The sequence below is a fragment of the Nicotiana sylvestris genome, chromosome 8 (assembly GCF_000393655.2).
Source record: "Nicotiana sylvestris chromosome 8, ASM39365v2, whole genome shotgun sequence".
Classification (NCBI taxonomy): domain Eukaryota; kingdom Viridiplantae; phylum Streptophyta; class Magnoliopsida; order Solanales; family Solanaceae; genus Nicotiana; species Nicotiana sylvestris.
Genome location: NC_091064.1, coordinates 203,269,977 through 203,289,402, shown reverse-complemented (window position 1 = coordinate 203,289,402; position 19,426 = coordinate 203,269,977). Strand labels below are relative to the sequence as shown.

The window sequence follows — 19,426 nt, the reverse complement described above, 5'->3', positions numbered from 1 at the left end:
AGGGACCGATCCAACCTAATATACTGGAGATCGGTGCACCTGTGTATGAACTTCCAGCATATTATGCTGGAACTCCAACACACGGAAAGTTCCAGCATAATATACTGGAGATTGGAGCACCGGTGTATGAACTTCCAGCATATTATACTGGACCGGTATATTATGCTGGAACTCCAGTATATTATACTGGAACTCCAGTATATTATACTGGAACTCCATTATAATATGTTGGAGTTCCAGTATACTTATGCTGGAACTCCATTATAATATATTGGAGTTCCAGTATACTTATGTTGTAATTCAGTATATTATGCTAGAGCAGTTTTCGGATTTTGAACAGTATTTTCGCAGATTTATCTTTACATTAAAAAGTGACTAAATTTCAATTACTTTTGAAAATGTGGCTATTTTTAATTGACCACTTGTAAATCTGGTTATTTTTGAATTTTATGTAGCTTCGCCCCCAAAAGCACCAGTATATTATTGTATATAAGTTACATATATGGTCACTTTAAGTAGTTTTTATACCATCATGTTATTTTTACCTATGATAGCAGGCAACTTTAAACTCTATAAGTTATTACGGTTAACATTGATGTTTCAGCTAATCACGTCAATGAAGGTGAAAAACCTAAAGAAAAGTGAAAGGGGTCATTTTGGTAATTTTGGATGTAGATTCTGGTAGCCATATCTGTCACAGATGGGAGAAGAACTATTTGTGCAGACCTCAAGCAGACAAATCCATAAAGGCAATGATGAGAGAGAACAAAAACAATGGAATTCTTTAAGGTTTCTTTTTTTATACACAATGTAATAAAAGGGCAAAGATCACTTTTACCCGAGGCAGCAGAAACTATTTAGAAGTATTATCACTTTTGGACTGCGTAAAAAATTATTTATATTTGTTAGCTAAAAAAGTATATAAATTTGTATAATTTTTGTATATAACATATAAAATATATATACAAAAAGTGGGCTATTATTTTTAGAGTGACTATCAGTATTATTTTTCAACTATTTACGGTCCGGTAACCACAAAAATATATAAAATTTGTATATTTTTTGTATATAACATACAATTATATATATATATATATATATATAATTTTTTGGTTTTATTTTAATAGTGATTATATAGTGTCATTTTCCTAAAATAATAAAAAAAGAAATATGAAAAGCACAAAGAGCAACAAGGCACCAGCTGGAGTCAGTGGTAGCAGCTTAACAGAAGGTTGAAAATTTTGCTTTGATATTTTCACTGAGACCAAAACTGAACAAAATTGTACCACAAGCAATACTCATATTATATGCAAACATAATAAGGATATCCAATGGAGAGAGTATTTCCATATTCCTACAAGAAAAACAAAGTGCACAAAACCAAAAGAATACAGACTTCTGATGCCCCCCTCCCCCCCCCCAAACCCCCCAATTAACCCCTAGCTGGGCCCCCCAGGTCAATACTGTATCAGTTGTTTGTATCTGCAACTAATTTTTCAGATTGCTTGTGAAAGTTTCAAAGCAATGTGTGTTACAACTACCATAAAAACAGAGGAGCTAAAATGGGATTAAAGATCATAACTTTTCTATAAATAAGCAAACCCCATTTAAGAAAATTTACTAAAAGACATTTTTAAAGATTAAAAAAAGGCAAAACAAGATAGTAAATGAGAGTGACGATTACTTTAACCTCTCCCATTTTCTTGATGTTGAAAATCAGCATCTGAAATTGCAGAAAAATCTGGTTGGCTAAAATCTTCATCTTCCATTGGTGCTGGCATGTTAAGATCTATAAATCCATTTAGTAATTTAGCTGAATTTGAGTACTCAACTAAAAAACTATCACCAAGTTTTAATGAGGAAGAACCTGTAGTTGATGAACTCATAATAAGATGTGATCTTTTGTGTCCACCTAATGCTTGACCTGATTGAAATAATTTCCCACAAAATGGACATTCATGCAATTTTTGATCCATAATATTCTTCACACTAACTAATTTCTTGGTTGGTTTTTGCTCTGACTCTTCAATACAAGTTGAAGAATTGCTGTTCTTGATCTTGTGAATGGTTTTATGACTACCTAAAGCTTGAGAAGTTTTGAACATTCTGTGACAAATCCCACATTGGTATTTCTTCCCATGTTTTGACCTTAATTTTGAGGGTTGTGAACTTTTCCAAACATCTTTTGAAAGCATCATTAAACACATAGCAATGTCTTCTTCACTTGAACTATCTGAAAACAAACTCAATGGCTCAAAATCAACTGATTTCTCCTTCATTTTTTCTTCATTTTTCTCATCTGCTGGTATTGTTAAAACCATTTTTCGACTTCTATTGGATCTTCTACAAGTTGGTTTTTTTGTTGACTCAGTCTCACTTTCTCTATCTTGTACCACATACCCACCATCCAAAAACTCAGGATCTATCATTCTAAAGCTTCTCTTTGGATTTTCTCTCAACCCATAATTACCCAATGAATCATCACCTTTCTGTTCTAACACCTCCTCCTCTTCTTCTTCTTGTTCATTTTCTGATGAACAGAGTGACAGAGTTGAGTGGCTACGGCCGCCGCCGGAATCTTGTTTTAACGGCGGAGTCTTAGGTGGAAGTGGCAAAGCCATTAAATGAGACCTCATGTGACCACCTAAAGCTTTGCCATTCAAGAATTTCCTTGAACATAACTTGCATTTATGCTTCTCCATACTTACAAGAAGAAGAGATCAAAGATTAGCACTTTACTATGTAATCACCAATGAGAGAGGGAAAGGGAGAAAGTTGAGGGATAGGAAGAGAAGTAGAGTGGGAGTGGGAACTTTAAGGATTTAAGAGGAGTAGGTAACAAGCATTCCTCAACCAAATAGTGAGGCACAAACTCTGACTCCAAAATTACTCTTATAGAATTTTCATTTCTTTTTTGGGATTTATATTTACTCTATTATTTACCGTTTATACGAACCTTTTGGCTTTTTGAGATTCAAATTATGTAAACTTTTAACCAATACTTTGAAATAAATTTTTTATCATATTGACATAAAAAGAGTTGCTGATATTGTTTTTTTGCTAATGTTATTTTCTCTGGCTTGTACTGTTATTATGGATCTATTATCTCGTTTCGTCTTCTTGAGTCGACGGTTTTTCGGAAATAACCTCTCAACTCTTTCGAAATGGGATAGGGATAAGATTTGCCTACACTCTATCCTCCCCAGTTCTACTTTTCTTGTAGTTTTTGAATATCAAAATTTTAACTTTAATATATTAAGTTAATATAATTCAACTTAGCTTAAAAAATTAGTCAATTTGACCTTCAAAAAGCAAAAAGGTCCCACATGAGCTAGAATTGAAAGAATATTTATTAACTCCAAAGGTTGTGGTGGATAGCAAATATCCTTCCAAGGTCTCCTCTCGAGCCATAAGAAAGAAATCACATTTAATTGAGGACGCTTTTATTCTGGAACTTTTTAGTGTGAATTTGAATTTTTCGGACATGCAAAAGATATCGAGCAGGAGAAAAAAAAGAATTTGTTTATTTAGTTTTAGATACTTTTTATTTAGTAAAGGTAAATGAAAAGGAATTGTAACAATTTTGTGATTTGAATATTTCACGGGACGACAAAATGGAGTAAATTAATAAAAATTAACAAAGTATGATCATAAGTGGATAAAGAGGAACAACTAACATGCACATGCTGCCTTCTCAGAAGAAACCTTTCCTCTTTTTCTTTGTTTTTCTTCCATTTATTATTTTTTCACTTTATGTTTTTCTAGATTGTGTGTATTGTTTAATACTCCTTGTTAGTCTTCTATTTTTGTTTGGTAATTTGGTTATACATTGTCGTACCACTATTATTAATTACTCATGTATTATTAGTTTGTTAGTAACTCAAATGATTAAATGGCTTTATTTAACATTTTTTCCAAAGATTTCTTTGCATAATTTGCATGGGTCTTCTCACAATTGGCTTTTTCCACTTCCAGAAAAAGAACACATCATTACCTATTTTTCACCCTTTTTTCAGCTCTATCTTTTGTCAAATCAATTCAATAAACTTTTTTTTTCCAAATTCATATTTGTTTGATTGCGTATGTGTACAGATGTATCACACATATATAGTTCATAGTACGGGTGTCTAACGGGGCTGACCGGACCGGCCCAGACCGGTTAAAATCGGAACCGGTCCGGACCAGTAGAAGGGGGCTGGATTGAGCTGGGTTAAGGGTGTAGGGGGTTTGGTCCGTTCATATTTTGACCACCGATTAACCGGATCAGTCAAACCCGGTCAACGAACAACACTGTTCATTCGGTTAATCGGCCCGGACCGGCCCTGACCGGTTTAAAGGTAACAAATTTATTTTAAAATGTGGACTTAGATTTTAACGGTTGGCAACGGTCCATTTCACATTATGGTCGTTGCCCAACGACTTAAATGCATTTTTAGCCCATTTTTGGTTTTTGAAAAAAAAAAAAAATTAACCCCCCCTTTGAAAAACTATAAATACCCCCCACCCCAGCCCCTTCTTCCTCATTTCTTCACTCATCTCTCAATTCTCAATCTCAATTCTCAAATCTCAATTCAAGTTAAATCATGTCTCGTACTTCTAGAGTGCGCTCATATGTTTGGGAACACTTTGAGGTGGTAGAAGAAAAAGAAGAAGTTCAGAAAGTAAAGTGCAAGAACTGTGGTCAAGTCTTAAATCTTTGTTCAAAGTCTCGCACTGGCAATTTAAGGAAGCATATAAAGTATTGTCTTGAGCGTCCTCCGGAAATTCGTATTTAAGTTGATTTGAGACAATTTGTGTTATTTTAAAATTATTAGACGTATTTATGCTTAATGTTTTAGTTTGTTAGATTAATTTGAAGTATTATTAATTTATTATGCATGAAAATTTAGTTTTACTATTTTTTTTGTTAATTAACTTGTTAAATGCAAACTTCAATTTTGTAATTTTGAAATAAATATAGCACTTGCAATTTATAAGTGCAATTTTTTTCCCAACTTCATTGTATTCTTTATATTTTTACTTTATATTAATAAAACTTAAAATAGTTATACAAAAATACAAAATACAAAAAAAAATAACAATAATCCAGGCCGTCCCGGCCCCATGAACCCGTAATCCTTACGGTTCAATTTTTACCCGAATTAATCCGAACCCATTAAACCCGATATGCCCCTACCTGTAACCAGCCCGGATCATAACCCGTACGGGTACTACATTCCCCTACCCAGCCCACCCGTTAAACACCCATAGTTCACAGTGAAGACAAATGAACCCAAGGAAAAATTGAATGATCAAAAGATTACAATATGAACCATAATATAATACATTATAATAAGTAACTCAAATTTTAGGCAAACCAGTCATTACAAGATTCCGGTGAGTTTGGACATAAATTTTTTTTTACTTTTTTCAGAAAAGTTTTACTTTTTCTTTTTTGTGAAATTACTGTTTCGCTTTAAAAATTCAAATTTCACTTGAAATTAAATTTCGGAATTTTTCGGAATTTGAGAAACTCTAAAAAGTTATTTTTAAAAATTTACACTTCAATTCACTCACAGAAATTCAAAAACAGCTCCAAACTATATTGATATCCAAACACACCTCTAATTTTTAAATATCATTTTCAATTAATTTTTTTCACTTTTTTCTGGAATTTTATAATTTTTATGTCCAAACGCCCAGTTAGCTTTTTACAATGAACATTTTATCTTACAAATCCACAATCACAACACCATTTTCCAGAACTTTGTTTGATTCTATAGAAATAAATATATGGATGGGGTTTGTTGTAACTAAAATCAGAGGCCACTGATAATCTCTTTTGCTGCTGGGGGCAAAATGCTTACGTGTCTCTCTTCTTCCAGTTTTTCCCTTGCTTTGTGTAGAAAAAAAAAAACAAAAATGAAATTAAATGAAAATAGATTTCTGTAATCCCTTCCTGAATAATGAACTTACAACTTAACAAGTTTTTTTCTTGAAAATAAAATATCCAAAAACAAAAATAGATGCAAAAGTATAATATAGAGCAAAAACACATATCAAGTAATATTACTGTGATCCCAAATATTATGGCAAAGTGAATTGTTTATTTCAAATACTTGATGTCTTAAAACAATATGAAGTCAAATTTATCCTTGTTGTTCTAATTAGTGGAATATTAAATAAGCGAGATATTTGAAAACAAATAAAAAATAGTTTAAATAAAGACTTTTATAATTAAGATAATTTTATATATATTTTAAGAAGCGTACATAAAATTTAAAAAATAGATAATATGGACGGAAAGAGTATTTAAGGACTCACTTGGTACTGTAAGATGTCGTTTGGTTGGAAAATAAATTATCCAAGATTAATTATTTCATTTTTTCGTATGGATAAAAATAATATTATAATCATGTGATTAGTTATACCGCAATTTTATCCTAACCAAACTTGGAATAAATTCATCTCAAATTTAGTTCCGAAATTAATTATTTTCTATCCCTAGCTAGTACCAAATGATGGTGAGGCTTCAGCTTACCGAGGACATGACTCTAGACAGGAAGTTGTGGAGATCGAACATTAAGGTTGTAGGTTAGGAGGTAGTTGAGAATATCTCTACAGCGCCGCAAAGTAAGGCTAGTCTGTTAGGACTTGGTCTTTGACTGTTAGTAGTTAATGTTGAGTTCATACTACTCTTTCGTTCCTCTTAGTGATGTGCTTTATCTACTGGTTATTGTTTTGCTTTTCACTTAGTTTCTGGTTGTAGTGATGCTGTTTTTTGTTATATGGTTTCTATTGATGCTACTGATGGATTGTCTCTTTTCGCCTTCTTTTTGTCTTCTTGAGCCGAGGGTCTTTCGGAAACAACCTATTTACCCCTTCGAGATAGGGGTAAAGTCTGCGTACACACTACCCTTCTCAAACTCCACTAATAAAATTTCACTGGGTCATTGTTGTTGTTACCAAACGAGCCCTAAGATTTAAGAGGAAAGAAAGAAAAGTAACATAGAAGTCTGCGGGTTTCCCATAGTATCATGTGTACGGTAATTAGCTGGAGATTTTGAGCATCTAGTTTATAATTCGTGATATAAATAAATGCGCTTTATCCGTTAGTTTTATTTACTGTCCATTTGATAATCAAAAAAGTTTATTTACATGTATGACATGGTTGATTTTGCTTTGTCCCAACAATGCTTCTCAACAAAAGGTGAAAATCAGAGGGCCGATTCACAATTACCAGAAGATCTTTTTACTCTTCCAGTTTTGTAGGGGAGGTCCATAGACCATAGTAGGGTTAATAGAATGTAAGACACCACTTCTACTTGTGAGTGATATAATAAGTATTGGAATAAAAAATTAATAGTAAGAAAATTTGGACTTTATTCTTATTGGTAAAAGCATATTAAAATTTAAGGTAGCTAAGTTATACTAATTAAGGGTTCTCAACTCGGAAGTAAATCTATAATTTGAGTTGGGGATTATACCCACATTCCATTTATTTTATTGAGTTTGAAATCTATTATTTATACCGAATTCGAATATACACTGCATCAACCCTAGGTTGACCGGTGCTTTTCACACATTGTCTTCCTTGAGTTTAACTTCGTTATAGTGTAAAAATTTGTACATAGTCTAGTCACTTATAATATAATTATAAATAAATAGTTATTATAAATATTATTAAGGCAGAATATGAGATACTTGTACTTGTTTGGTTTTGACATCCCGGTCTTTTTATTTCACAAAATTTCATCCAAATACTTATAATTGATCAAAAGCGATGTTTTAAACTCTTTTGACCTCATGTGTTCTTCAAACTCGTGGCATAGAAGACACATCAATGCCCACATAAGATTTTCTATAACACATCATTAATAATTACTTTTTTTATATTATTTAAAAAATTTAATCTGTCTTTTTTTCCATCTCATCATCCTCGCCACCTTCCTCCTCCCTTGTTCTCCACCATTCACCCGACCTTTACCACCACTTCAAAATAGCCTACAACGAATAATGTTTCGCTAATGAATTTATCAAACCTTTTTTGCACTTAGCCACATTATTATGTACCTGCAATTTAAGATTTTAATCAAACAACATATTCTTCATGGAAATTCTACTATACAGAATCCAAATGGCAACCTCAATAACATCAAAATGGTCCCATCGATGACCACTCTTCCACTCATTTATTTTTAGAACCCAGCTCTTAAAATTTGCCTCACCACCAATGGCTGCAATCCCTTTCCGACCACCTTTTACCTAATAAAAGCTTCTTCACAGCCGCATTCCATCATAGCGCTAACAATCACCCCTAAAAATTATCAACTAGAAACGAATCGCCAAAAAAATCATCACCACAAACTAAAAATTATTTGAGATTCCTCTAGCGAAAAATTTACCATAAAAGGATTCTGCCGGCAATCTTCTTTCACTTTTTCTATTTCTTTTTCTTACAAAAGATCGTCTTCAGAAGTGGGGGAAGAAAATGAGGAAGGTGGGAAAAAATTTTCTCATTAAAAGTTGCTCAATATAGAGTCCTGAACCAAAATGTAGTTATTTTGGACTCAAACTACACAAATAGGTGGTTAAAAAAAAATTACATTTTTATATATAGCGCCATAATACATGGCGCTATACAGTAACAGTAACAGCACAGTTAATATATAGCGTCAGGTATTGGGGCGCTATACTGTAAAATCTGACAGCCCCGGGTATAGCGCCACAATACCTGGTGCTATACATACATCATTAATGTATAGCGCCAGGTATAATAGCGCTATACATACATATTTTATATCCCCTCCGTCTTTCATGTCGATTCATCCTCCATTATTTTAACTCACCTCTCTTCTTGGTCCCCCACCCAGACCCGTTTCTGCCATTTTTTAAAAAAAAGTTGGGTCCCCCCGACACATAAAACTCGAAGAACGTAGGTCCACATTCGAGTAGAGCTTCGTATTATTGTTGATTCACACTTCCGGAGTCAAAATTTCAATCTTTTTCCTTTTCGAAAATTCTAAATCGAGGTATTTCGATTTATTTAAGTTGAAACACTTATAATAATGCATATTATTTGATTTGTATGTATTCTATTTTGGTTTGTGTTTTTTTTTCGAAACTAGCATGTTAAATTTATCCTGATTTAATATTAGTATTTTCTAAAAAAAATATAAATTAGTAAAATAAATTTGTCTGTTAATATCCTGATTTATATATATGTGTTTTAATGCCGTTTTGTATTTTATTTGCAATTAAATTTATTTGTTGTTTATGGTTAGTTTAGATTATTTTTTAGCGTAGTAAAATCTAGACCTTTTTAGCGTAGTAAAACGTAGACCCTTATAGCGTAGTAAAATTTAGAGTCTTGTAGCGTAGTAATGTGTAGTATTTTCGCTTAGAATTCCTTTTGTTTAAGTATCTTATACTGGTTGTTGAAAATGCAAACTTTGTACAATTAAGTTATTAAAACATATGAATTTAAATTATAATAAAAACACATAATTATATATATATATATATATATATATATATATATATATATATATATATATAATTTGTACAATTAAGTTATTAAAAAATATGAATTTAAATTATAATAAAAACACATAATTATTAATGATAGTTTGGTGTCACTGGTCCTCAAAATATCGAGCCGTGAATCCATAAATATATATATATATAATTTGTACAATTAAGTTATTAAAAAATATGAATTTACAGTTGACGACATGGACACGACTATACATCCCGGCCCTCGGACGTTGGATCTATTAGCCCTACAACCCCAGCATAGACCGAGTATATATGGGACGGACAGTTGCTTACGCAGACTTTCTGGGCTAGGAGAGTGGATCTATTGTGGGAGTTTTTGAGTCCTCCCCGCGTTCTACATCCCCTCGTGGCCCATTACCTGGAGGAGATGGGATTATATAGGATTATTAGGATTAGCCGGATATAGCTCGAGTATGCTTTGATCACGACCTTGATTGAGTGGTGGCGACCAGAGACGCACACTTTCCATATGCCCATCGGCGAGGCCACCATCACACTCCAGGACGCTGAGATTTCATATGGCATGTCCGCTGATGGCTTGCCAATTTTACTGCCTGCGACCATGAGATATTATTCGCGGCAGGCATATTGGGATATGCTGCACATGCTTACGGGTTTCATGCCGGAGGACGAGGCGGTAGCGTCTAGGTCCTCGTATACAGTTGGTCCCCATTAGTAAATTATGAGCACACAATATAACTATAATGAGCCCGTTATTTATAGGCGAGACAACACACACATAACGTACCAACAAACACATAATAAATATACAAATAATTTTATTAAATTATTATTTAAATAGGTAAAATGGAAAAGTACAAATCATAGTTAACAAGCATAATTTTATTTCATAAATCTTGCAACATAGACATAACAACTAATTATTACAACATCAACTCATGGGTAGTTAGGTACACTAGAAGAACATCCACCACGAGTTTGATTAGTTTTTCCACCCAAACCAGCTGAAGGACATTTACGACGGTTGTGTTCTGTTTGCGAGCATATACCACATTTGCGCGCATAAACAATGTCACTAACATCCATTTGGTTCCGTATACGTGTTCTCTTCTGCACCTATTTTTTTACGCAAATAGGACTTGTTACACACCATTTTAAATGGTTCCAAAGGCCAATAATGCTCAACACCCACTGACTGCAACTGACCACTAAATGTGTTTAGGTACTTGGAAACACTATATTGTTGATCAACATAGTTGGTCTCCGCATAACCAACACGTTGAAAACACTTGATGGAATGTGAGCAAGGCATGTGGTAGATGGACCATTTCCCACAGGAGCAAAACTTTACAGATTCATTTACAGTATGTACATTATTACCCCGATTATTATGGATAGCAGTGCGAACTTCAAAAATATCTCTTTCGTTATCATACTGCAAAAATAAATGTCAATGTGCTCGTCGTCTGTATTCTCAAATCTCTTCATAGGCACTGGCATAAATTCAACACCCCTCTCCATCAATTCCATTGCAGCTGCAGACCGTTCAACAAACCTCTCCGCCATCTGCTTGAACGACATCCGCACCATGGCTGTGACGGGCAATCCTCTTGCCGACTTCAATAACCTATTGAAGGACTCTAACACGTTTGTAGTAAGAATTGCCCATTGTCTTCCACCATCCGCATGCAACGTCCATTTTTCAGGGTCATGTCGTATTAACCAACGATAGGCTGCCTCGTCTTCTTGCCTGATAGAATCCATATTCCTCCGGAATTTATGTTGTTGGTGGTCTGTTGCTGCCATCCATATCAAATCATGTAGATCCTTGTTGGGATGTGCCTTCTGGAAATTGGTATTAAAGTATCTCACACAGTAACGGTCGTATGCATAAAGTTCTTGCCATGCAGGCAAGTTCTCCACAAAACATAATATACCACCGTACCGATCAGATATTAGACAAATACCTGAATGTTGTTTGACAACGTGCTCTTTCAGGTGGTTCAAAAATAGCGTCCACGTCTCTGTGCTTTCATTGGCACAAACATCAAAAGCTAGAGGAAATATCTGTCCATTAGCATCCACTGCCACAGCTATCAATAGCTTGATATCGTACTTTCCAGAGACATGAGTTCCGTCTATGGATATTACTAGACGACAATGCGAAAAACCATCAATTGCTGGCTTAAACGCCCAGAACACGTAATTGAATATGTATGGTGTTCCCGGAATCTGCTCAAGCTTCCATTCAACAACTGTCCCGGGGTTAAAGTATTGCAGTGCGGCCATGTACTTTGGCAGAGATGCAAATGACTTATCCCAATTACCGTAGACAATTTCAAACGCTCGTTTGCGCCCGAGAAATGCCTTTCTTTTCGTAATGGTATAGCCATAATCCTGGTGGACCGATGTAATGCACTTTTTGATTGTATACCTTATGGATGCTTCGATGTGCGGAATAAGTATAAAAGAAATCAAGTCAATATCCAAGTTGAAGTGATTCCCGTTGAATGTGTCCATTTCGCATGTGTGGGTGGGAATGAATTTACCCACTTTCCACATACCTGTATTCTTCTTGGTTGCACGCAACATCCAATTACATGGCCAAAACCACCTGCGGCAAACAACCTTGTATATCATCGGACTGACTCCCATACCTGTATCTCACGACACTTTTTTACGTTGTGCATTTTACAAGCCCTGCTTAAGCGCGTTTTATCAGGAAAAAGTATCCCCTTTGCAAGCACCGTTGGTCTAGACTCATCCCACATTGCTGTCCGGATTTTATCAAAATCCCTTGTTAGAGCTTCCACATCCGGCACGGTTGGCAAGTTATCAATGTAAGGAATCTCCCTTAAATGAAACGGCACTTCGGACTCATACACTCTTCGTCTAGGGGGGTCTCTCTTCAAATCAGGTCCTTCCTCCTCATCCTGCTCATCACGATCCTCACGAAAAAGGGTGTCTCGTCTCCGGATTCATCGGCATTGTTATCGTAATCACTGTTCTATTCCTTAGTATGTGCATCTACCAGATCCCGATGTAATGCATCGTTTTCGGTCAATTGAGTGAGTACGTGTGGTTCAACTTGCTCGTTTTCACTGCACAACCAACAAAAATATAAGCTACTGAATTAATAAATGATTTCCATATGGCTATATCACTTCACTTACAAGTCGTAATGTGATGAAAATTCATGATGGACTTTTTCAATTAAGTGATGACTACTGGATGGGCCACTTGTAAAATTCATATCCGGCCGGTACCCCATATTAAATATATGAGTGTTAATACAAATTCAATACGCCAAAAATATACATAATTAACACAAATGAAAATTGAAGTTTACCACTCGTCTTGTGAATTATGGAAAGCAAGGTATAAATTATTTTCTCGCTGCTCATTCGCCGGCGGTGATAAGATTTAATCAAGGAAAACTCTTTCATCCGGAACTTGTCCAGCAAAAACTGCTCCAGAATAACCACCCGATGACTGGGGGTTATCTCTGCTACGCACAACCTCGTTTTTTTTGGAACGTCTTCGACCTTCACGTACATCTCCAACATTGTGATTACAAGAAATTCCCGGCATTCGTTCGGAGTCCTCAGAAAATCACTCAAAGTTTCATCATCGTCGATGTTAAACTCCGAGTAAAAAGCAACCCCTGGCGGAGTGACGGAATACGGATATCTTCCGGTTACTTTAAGTATCACTGAACGTTTCCTCACACTCAGTTTTTTGCATAACAACGATATCAATTTATCGTACTCTATTGTAAGTGGCAATTTAACATGACACTGAGCAGGTAAACTGTAGCCAACAGAGTTATTCTCCATCACAACCTCACCCCCCAATATAATGAAACTCTAATTCTACGCTCTTCAGACATAATGAAAAAATGTTGGAGAATTTAAGAACAATAAACGTTTCAACAAGAGTTAAAATTTTTTTTGAATGAATTTCTATACAATACTACCTCTTTATATAGGAAATGGCTAGCCGAGATTTTTTTTTTATATAGGTATAGCGCCCAAAAAGTTGGCACTATACGCTTTTGAATTATTGAAGTCAGGAATTATTGGCGGGGCCAGGAAAAAGAAGTATAGCGCCACTATACATGGCGCCACTATACATGGCGCTATACATTAATGATGTATGTATAGCGCCAGGTATTGTGGAGCTATACCTGAGCGTGTCAGATTTTATAGTATAGCGCCACAATACCTGAAGCCATATATTAACGGTGCCGTTACTGTTAGTGTATAGCGCCAGGTATTATGGCGCTATATATAAAAATGTAATTTTTTTTACCACCTATTTGTGTAGTTTGAGTTCAAAAGAACCACATTTTAGTTCCGAACTCCTCAATATAGGGTGTCTTCAGATTTGGGGCTACCACGGTGCTACCGGTGGAGAATAGCTCCGTTGCAGTGGGTTTTGGGGGGGAAGGAGGGGAGGGAGTGGAGGAACCGAAGGGAGAACGTGAAAGAGAAACCCTCTTTGACCTTTTTCTTAAATTTAATTTTTGTCTTTTTTCTTTTCTTTTTATATTTTCTTATTATAATTTTTTATTGGTTTAAATATTTACCTCCACGCTCCTTCTACACGTGAAATACATGTATTTTGTCCAACTCTACTGTCAAGTTGCCACATAGACATAATCAACAGTGAAAGTGAAAGGAGTTTAAAATATTATTTTTAAATAACTATACGTGTTTGGATAAAACTTTGCGAAGTAGAAGCGTCTTAACTTGCTATCATAAATTAAATTACAATATTTTTTCACTATGCAGGTCTGAATGCAAATGCAATGTGTCTTTTGCTTTTTACAGAGCACAGAGGGTGCAGTGATAGTACTACCATTCAGTGCAAATTCGGCTCCTATATATTGTTGCAGTTCTTGTACTTGATTGTTTTTACTACCGCTCTTCACTCCATAATATCCTTCTCTGTCTATTCATGTACTGACATCAATAAGAAGAAAAGAAAGAGAAAACATATCTGCCACTTTTTTTTTCCTTTCTAAAGATAATGAAACCTACTTGTATTGAGCTAGCTACGAAGAGTTCTTTTCAATAATATTCTACTCTATCTCTCATGTACTTCTTGTTTATTTCTTTTTATCTGATAGTGTAGGATTAGGGAGTACGGAACCTAAATATTGTTTTTTTACTCAAATTACTTTAATAGGTATTTAAAAAAAAAATATTTTTATATATAGTGTGTAAATAAAAGACGCTATATATTAATCGTAACGTCTGTCATTAAGGTATAATGTCTTGTATTCATACGCTATATGGTCTGACGATTTGACTGCCATATTAGTGTCTTGTTATTGTACGCTATATTTAGCGTTTTCTTTTCATACGCTATACCCTCATTTAAATACTGCCCTTCGTCTTCTTCCCCGACCACCCTTTCCCCCATTTTTTTTAAAACTCTTTCTGGTCCCCCCCCCCCACTGCCCTCCCACTGCCCGTTATTAAAAAAAATTGTGGGTCCCTCCCGTTGTACAAAAGGTTAAGAACGTAGGTCTCACATCGTAGTAGAGCATTGTATTGTTGTGGTTTAACTCCTTGTCTTCAAATTTTCACACAAAACACTCACCTTATCGGGGTATTTCGATTTATTTTATGTCCAAACTTGTATAATAATGTATATCACTGCCTATTGAATGTGTTTCCATGTCGTTTTGTGTTTTATTTGCGAAACTAGTATGTTATATTTATCCGAACTTAGATATTAGTGTTCTAAAAAAATGTAAAATTGAGATTTAATTTTTTATGTTAATATCCGAATTTAGATACTAGTGTTTCCATGTCGTTTTGTGTTTTATTTGCGAAACTAGTATGTTATATGTATTTTTGTTAATGTTACGTTATTAAAATGTATTTGTTGTTTATATTTCGTTTATTTATTAGCGTAGTAAAATGTAGAAACTTTTAGCATAGTAAAATGTATAGTATTTTAGCGTAGAATCCTTATAGTTTAAGTATTTCTTATAATGGTAGATTTTTATATATACTTTGTACAATTAAATAATCAAAATTATAAAACAAACACTCACAAAATTATCAAAAAATTGAATTTGACACATATAAATATTCATGATAAGTTGGTTCAATACAACAAAAATGTACATCGTAACACAAAGGAAAATTGAAGCTTACCACTCGTCTTGTGAATTATGTAAAGCAGGCGGGGATAAGTTTAAATCAAGGAAAACTCTTTCATCCGGAACCTGTCCGGCAAAAACTCCTCCAAAATAGCCACCTGATGACTGAGGGTTATCCGGAACCTGTCCGACAATCTCATTGTTTGGAACGTCTTTGACCTTGACGTACATATCCAACATATTTATTACAAGATATTCTCGGTATTCATCCGGAGTCCTCAGAAAATCCCTCAAAGTTTCATCATCGTAGATGTTTAACTCCAAGTAAAAAGCAGCCCCTTGCGGAGTGACGGAATACAGATATCTTCCGGTTACTTTAAGTATCACTGAATGTTTCCTCACACCCATTTTTTTGCATAACAACGGTATCAATTTATCGTACTCTATTGTAAGTGGTAATTTAACATGACCCTGCGGAGATAAACTATACCGCACAAAGTTATTCTCCATCACAACCTCCCCCCTCCCCCCCCCCCCCCCAATATAATGAAACTCTTATTTTACGATTTTCAGACATTACGAAAAAAATGCTTCAGAATTTAACAACAAGAAAAAATTGAACGGGAGCTAGAATTTTATGTGAACGAATTTTCTTAAAATCCTAACCACTTTATATAGGAAATGGCTAGCCCGGGATATGGAAATTTTTTGCCGTATAGCGTTCTTTAAATATACGCTATACAAATTTAAATTATTGTGTTTGTCAGTTCACTTATTGGTGGGTCCATATTCAGGGTATAACGGTTTTTTTTGGCATTATATGTATAGCGTATGAATACAAGACGCTATACCTTAACAACAGACGTTATCATTAATATATAGCGTCTTTTATTTGCACGTTATATATAGCAATGTATTTTTTTTAAAATACCTATTAAGGTAATTTGAGTCCAAAAAATAATATTTAGGTTCTGGACTCTAGGATTAGGTAACTTTGATTTGTTGATCCGATTTTGAAATTCTTTTGCCAACGTTTATTAGTTGATAAGGACTAGTGAAGATATTTGAGTGGACATGAAATTTAAATGTATAAGCTAAATACATGCAAACTACTAAAATTGCTCTTATTATAATGTAACGGTCAAACTCACTAGTGATATTATTTACTTGGACCTAGGTCCGCATGGATTAAAACCGCATTAGTGGAGTCTAAGGTATATCTATTTATAGAGGAGTGTATGTGACACTCTAAACTAATCCCACATCGATAAAACACGGAAGAGATGCTGAGTATATAAGTAGACAGATCTTCGACTCTAGTGATGCATTTTAAAACCGTGCGAACCTAGATTCAAAGCGGACAATATCACTAATCATATTAACAATCAAATGGGTCGTGATGAATGATGATAGTTCACTAGAGTTTTACGTGTCTTCTCATTTTCTAGGAACTCTTTCCTAGTAAAAGAATAAAATTTTATTGGTCTGGTCCTAAAAAGTCATGTTTATAAGAGTAAAATTAGGATTTTTATTTTAAATGGTTTCTACATAGAGAAAGATATTATTAATTTAGAACATACTAAAAAATGTTTACCGCATAAAATGAGATACACGACATAATATATTCTGAATCGGTCATTTTAACGGTAAAACTCAATCAATAAGAATGTTGAAATTAGTCTTGAGTCTTGACAACTTTTTATCCAATCATGAGATCAGATATTCCTCCCTTTCCGAAAATTTATTGAAAGTACCATATTCGTCTCCTCAATTTCAACTTTTAATAGTCCGGGATATTAAAAAGAGGAAATGATGTAACATAGTTTTTTTACGATTTGAATGGAAGAAAATGATCGTCTCTTCTGTTTTATTTTAAATCTCTTACGAGTAAAAATAAAAATGAGTCCCAAAACCAATTATTAATCATCAAAGCAAAAGGTTCATTTAACAAATATTCACTGACTAGTCAAAAAAAGAAAAAGAAAATGTGATGTTACTGAAAGCGCCATTATAGGGTTTGGTATTAAACTTGGGACCTTACACTTAACAAGTTGGTGAAAGTACCATTTAAAGTGTAGACCCAGAAAGTCTACCTTAGTTATGTATAACTTCGTAATTTATTTTTATCAATATTGTTCTAATTTGGAAAATTGATATTGTATAGCCGCTCTCAAAATATATATTATATATAGAGAGACATTCGATATGTTATAAAAAAAGTATACAAATTTTATTTAATTTTTCAACTACCGAATATAAATAGTTTTTGGCGTGGGCTACGAGTAATAATAGGAATTTTTACATTTCTATGACATATAGTAAACTATATTACCCTCCATGCTTAACTTTTAATATAATTACCTTCTATATACTTAATTACTATTTATGTACCATTTTAGAATTTTAATGGTATTAATTAGTTTCTTAATTTTACTCAACCGTATATTCCCACTGCCCCAAGTTTCTCTCTCCAAATCCCACCACCTCACCCACGTATTAAACCACACCCCACAATTTCCTCTTCTAAAACCAGCGATAATCTGTAATCTCTCCACCATTGACAACCATTAAAAAGCTTTGAAGCTTTGAATTCGAATTTGGGTTTTCAAAAGACATTTGTTTGTTTGGATTGGATGTTGTTGCAAAGAATTGAGAATTCTCTCTACGTCTCTCTCTGTCTCTCAATCTCAAATTTCAGTAATATAAAGCAAAGGAAAATAGAGCAACAATTTCACCATTGATAGCCATTAAAAAGCTTTCAAGCTTTGAATTCGAATTTGGATTTTCAAAAATCATTACTTGTTTGGATTGAGTGTTGTTGAAAATAATTAAGAATATGGTTTGGAGTTTATATCTCAATTTTGAGGGGTTTTGGTAAAGATTAGACTTGATTTTGGCTGAATTTCAGATTGAAACTCGAAGAAGAAGAAGAAGACGACGACGACATGGCATACATTATATTGCAGAAATTGTAGAAAAATTGTAGACTGTTGTTTATTTATTTTTCTTTTATTTATTTAACTATTGTATGAAAGTTGAATGACATTGTATAAAAATTGTATTTAAGTAGTATTATATTGTAGTTGTATATAACTTAGTAAAAATAATATACGCAAATTGTAGATAATTTATAGATAAGTTGTATAATATATAATTAATTGTATGAAATTTATTTTTACTATGTATAAATCAAATACAAAATCTACAAAAGACATATTGTATAAATTTTATATAAAATTTGTATTTAAGTTGTATGTTATTGTAGTTGCATTTAACTGGGTGAAAATAATGTGTGAAAGTTGTAGAAAATTATAGATAAGTTGTATAATATATAATTAGTTGTATGAAATTTATTTTTACTATGTATAATTAGTTGTATGAAATTTGCTTGTCTTGGTATACTTGTCCTACTTCAATAAAACTTGGTGTACTATCTGTTATTATTATACTTTCATATTCCTTTATAATGGGAGATGTTGGCATATCAAGTAACTTTATTGTTCCAGACGAACCTGCATGAAAATAAAGATAAATTCTGTTATGAATAATTTGTAGAAATTTGGTAGATAATTTGTAGAAACATTGAAATTATATATTTTATATTAATTTATCAAATGATATGTAGTTTTATTGTAGAATAAATGTAGAAATTTTGTAGATATTGTGAAAATCCATACTGATATATATATATATTACTCTGACATGTAGTTTATTTTATAGATAAAATGTAGATAAAGTGTAGGACATTGATATACAACCAGAATTTGATAGAAAATGTAACAACACAAACCTGCAACTGTGTTCTCATTGGTG

General features: G+C 33.7%; 1 protein-coding gene across 1 annotated transcript; it reads right to left on the bottom strand.

Moving 5' to 3' along the window:
• Positions 1-1,457: 1,457 nt before the first annotated feature.
• On the bottom strand, positions 1,458-2,841 carry LOC104212227 (zinc finger protein ZAT1-like). The gene is made up of 2 exons (XM_009761446.2): positions 1,868-2,841; positions 1,458-1,789 (listed from the first exon to the last, which is right to left on the bottom strand). Exons 1-2 carry the CDS (start codon positions 2,700-2,702, stop codon positions 1,686-1,688), a joined length of 939 nt encoding a protein of 312 aa, XP_009759748.1. The 5' UTR covers positions 2,703-2,841; the 3' UTR covers positions 1,458-1,685.
• Between the last annotated feature and the right edge of the window lie 16,585 nt (positions 2,842-19,426).

Bases quoted from the DNA above. Each gene is read 5' to 3' on its own strand.
- LOC104212227 (XM_009761446.2), bottom strand. From the start codon at position 2,702: ATGGAGAAGCATAAATGCAAGTTATGTTCAAGGAAATTCTTGAATGGC. The intron at 1,790-1,867 runs GTTCTTCCTCAT...ATGGATTTATAG, and splicing joins TATGAGTTCATCAACTACAG to ATCTTAACATGCCAGCACCA.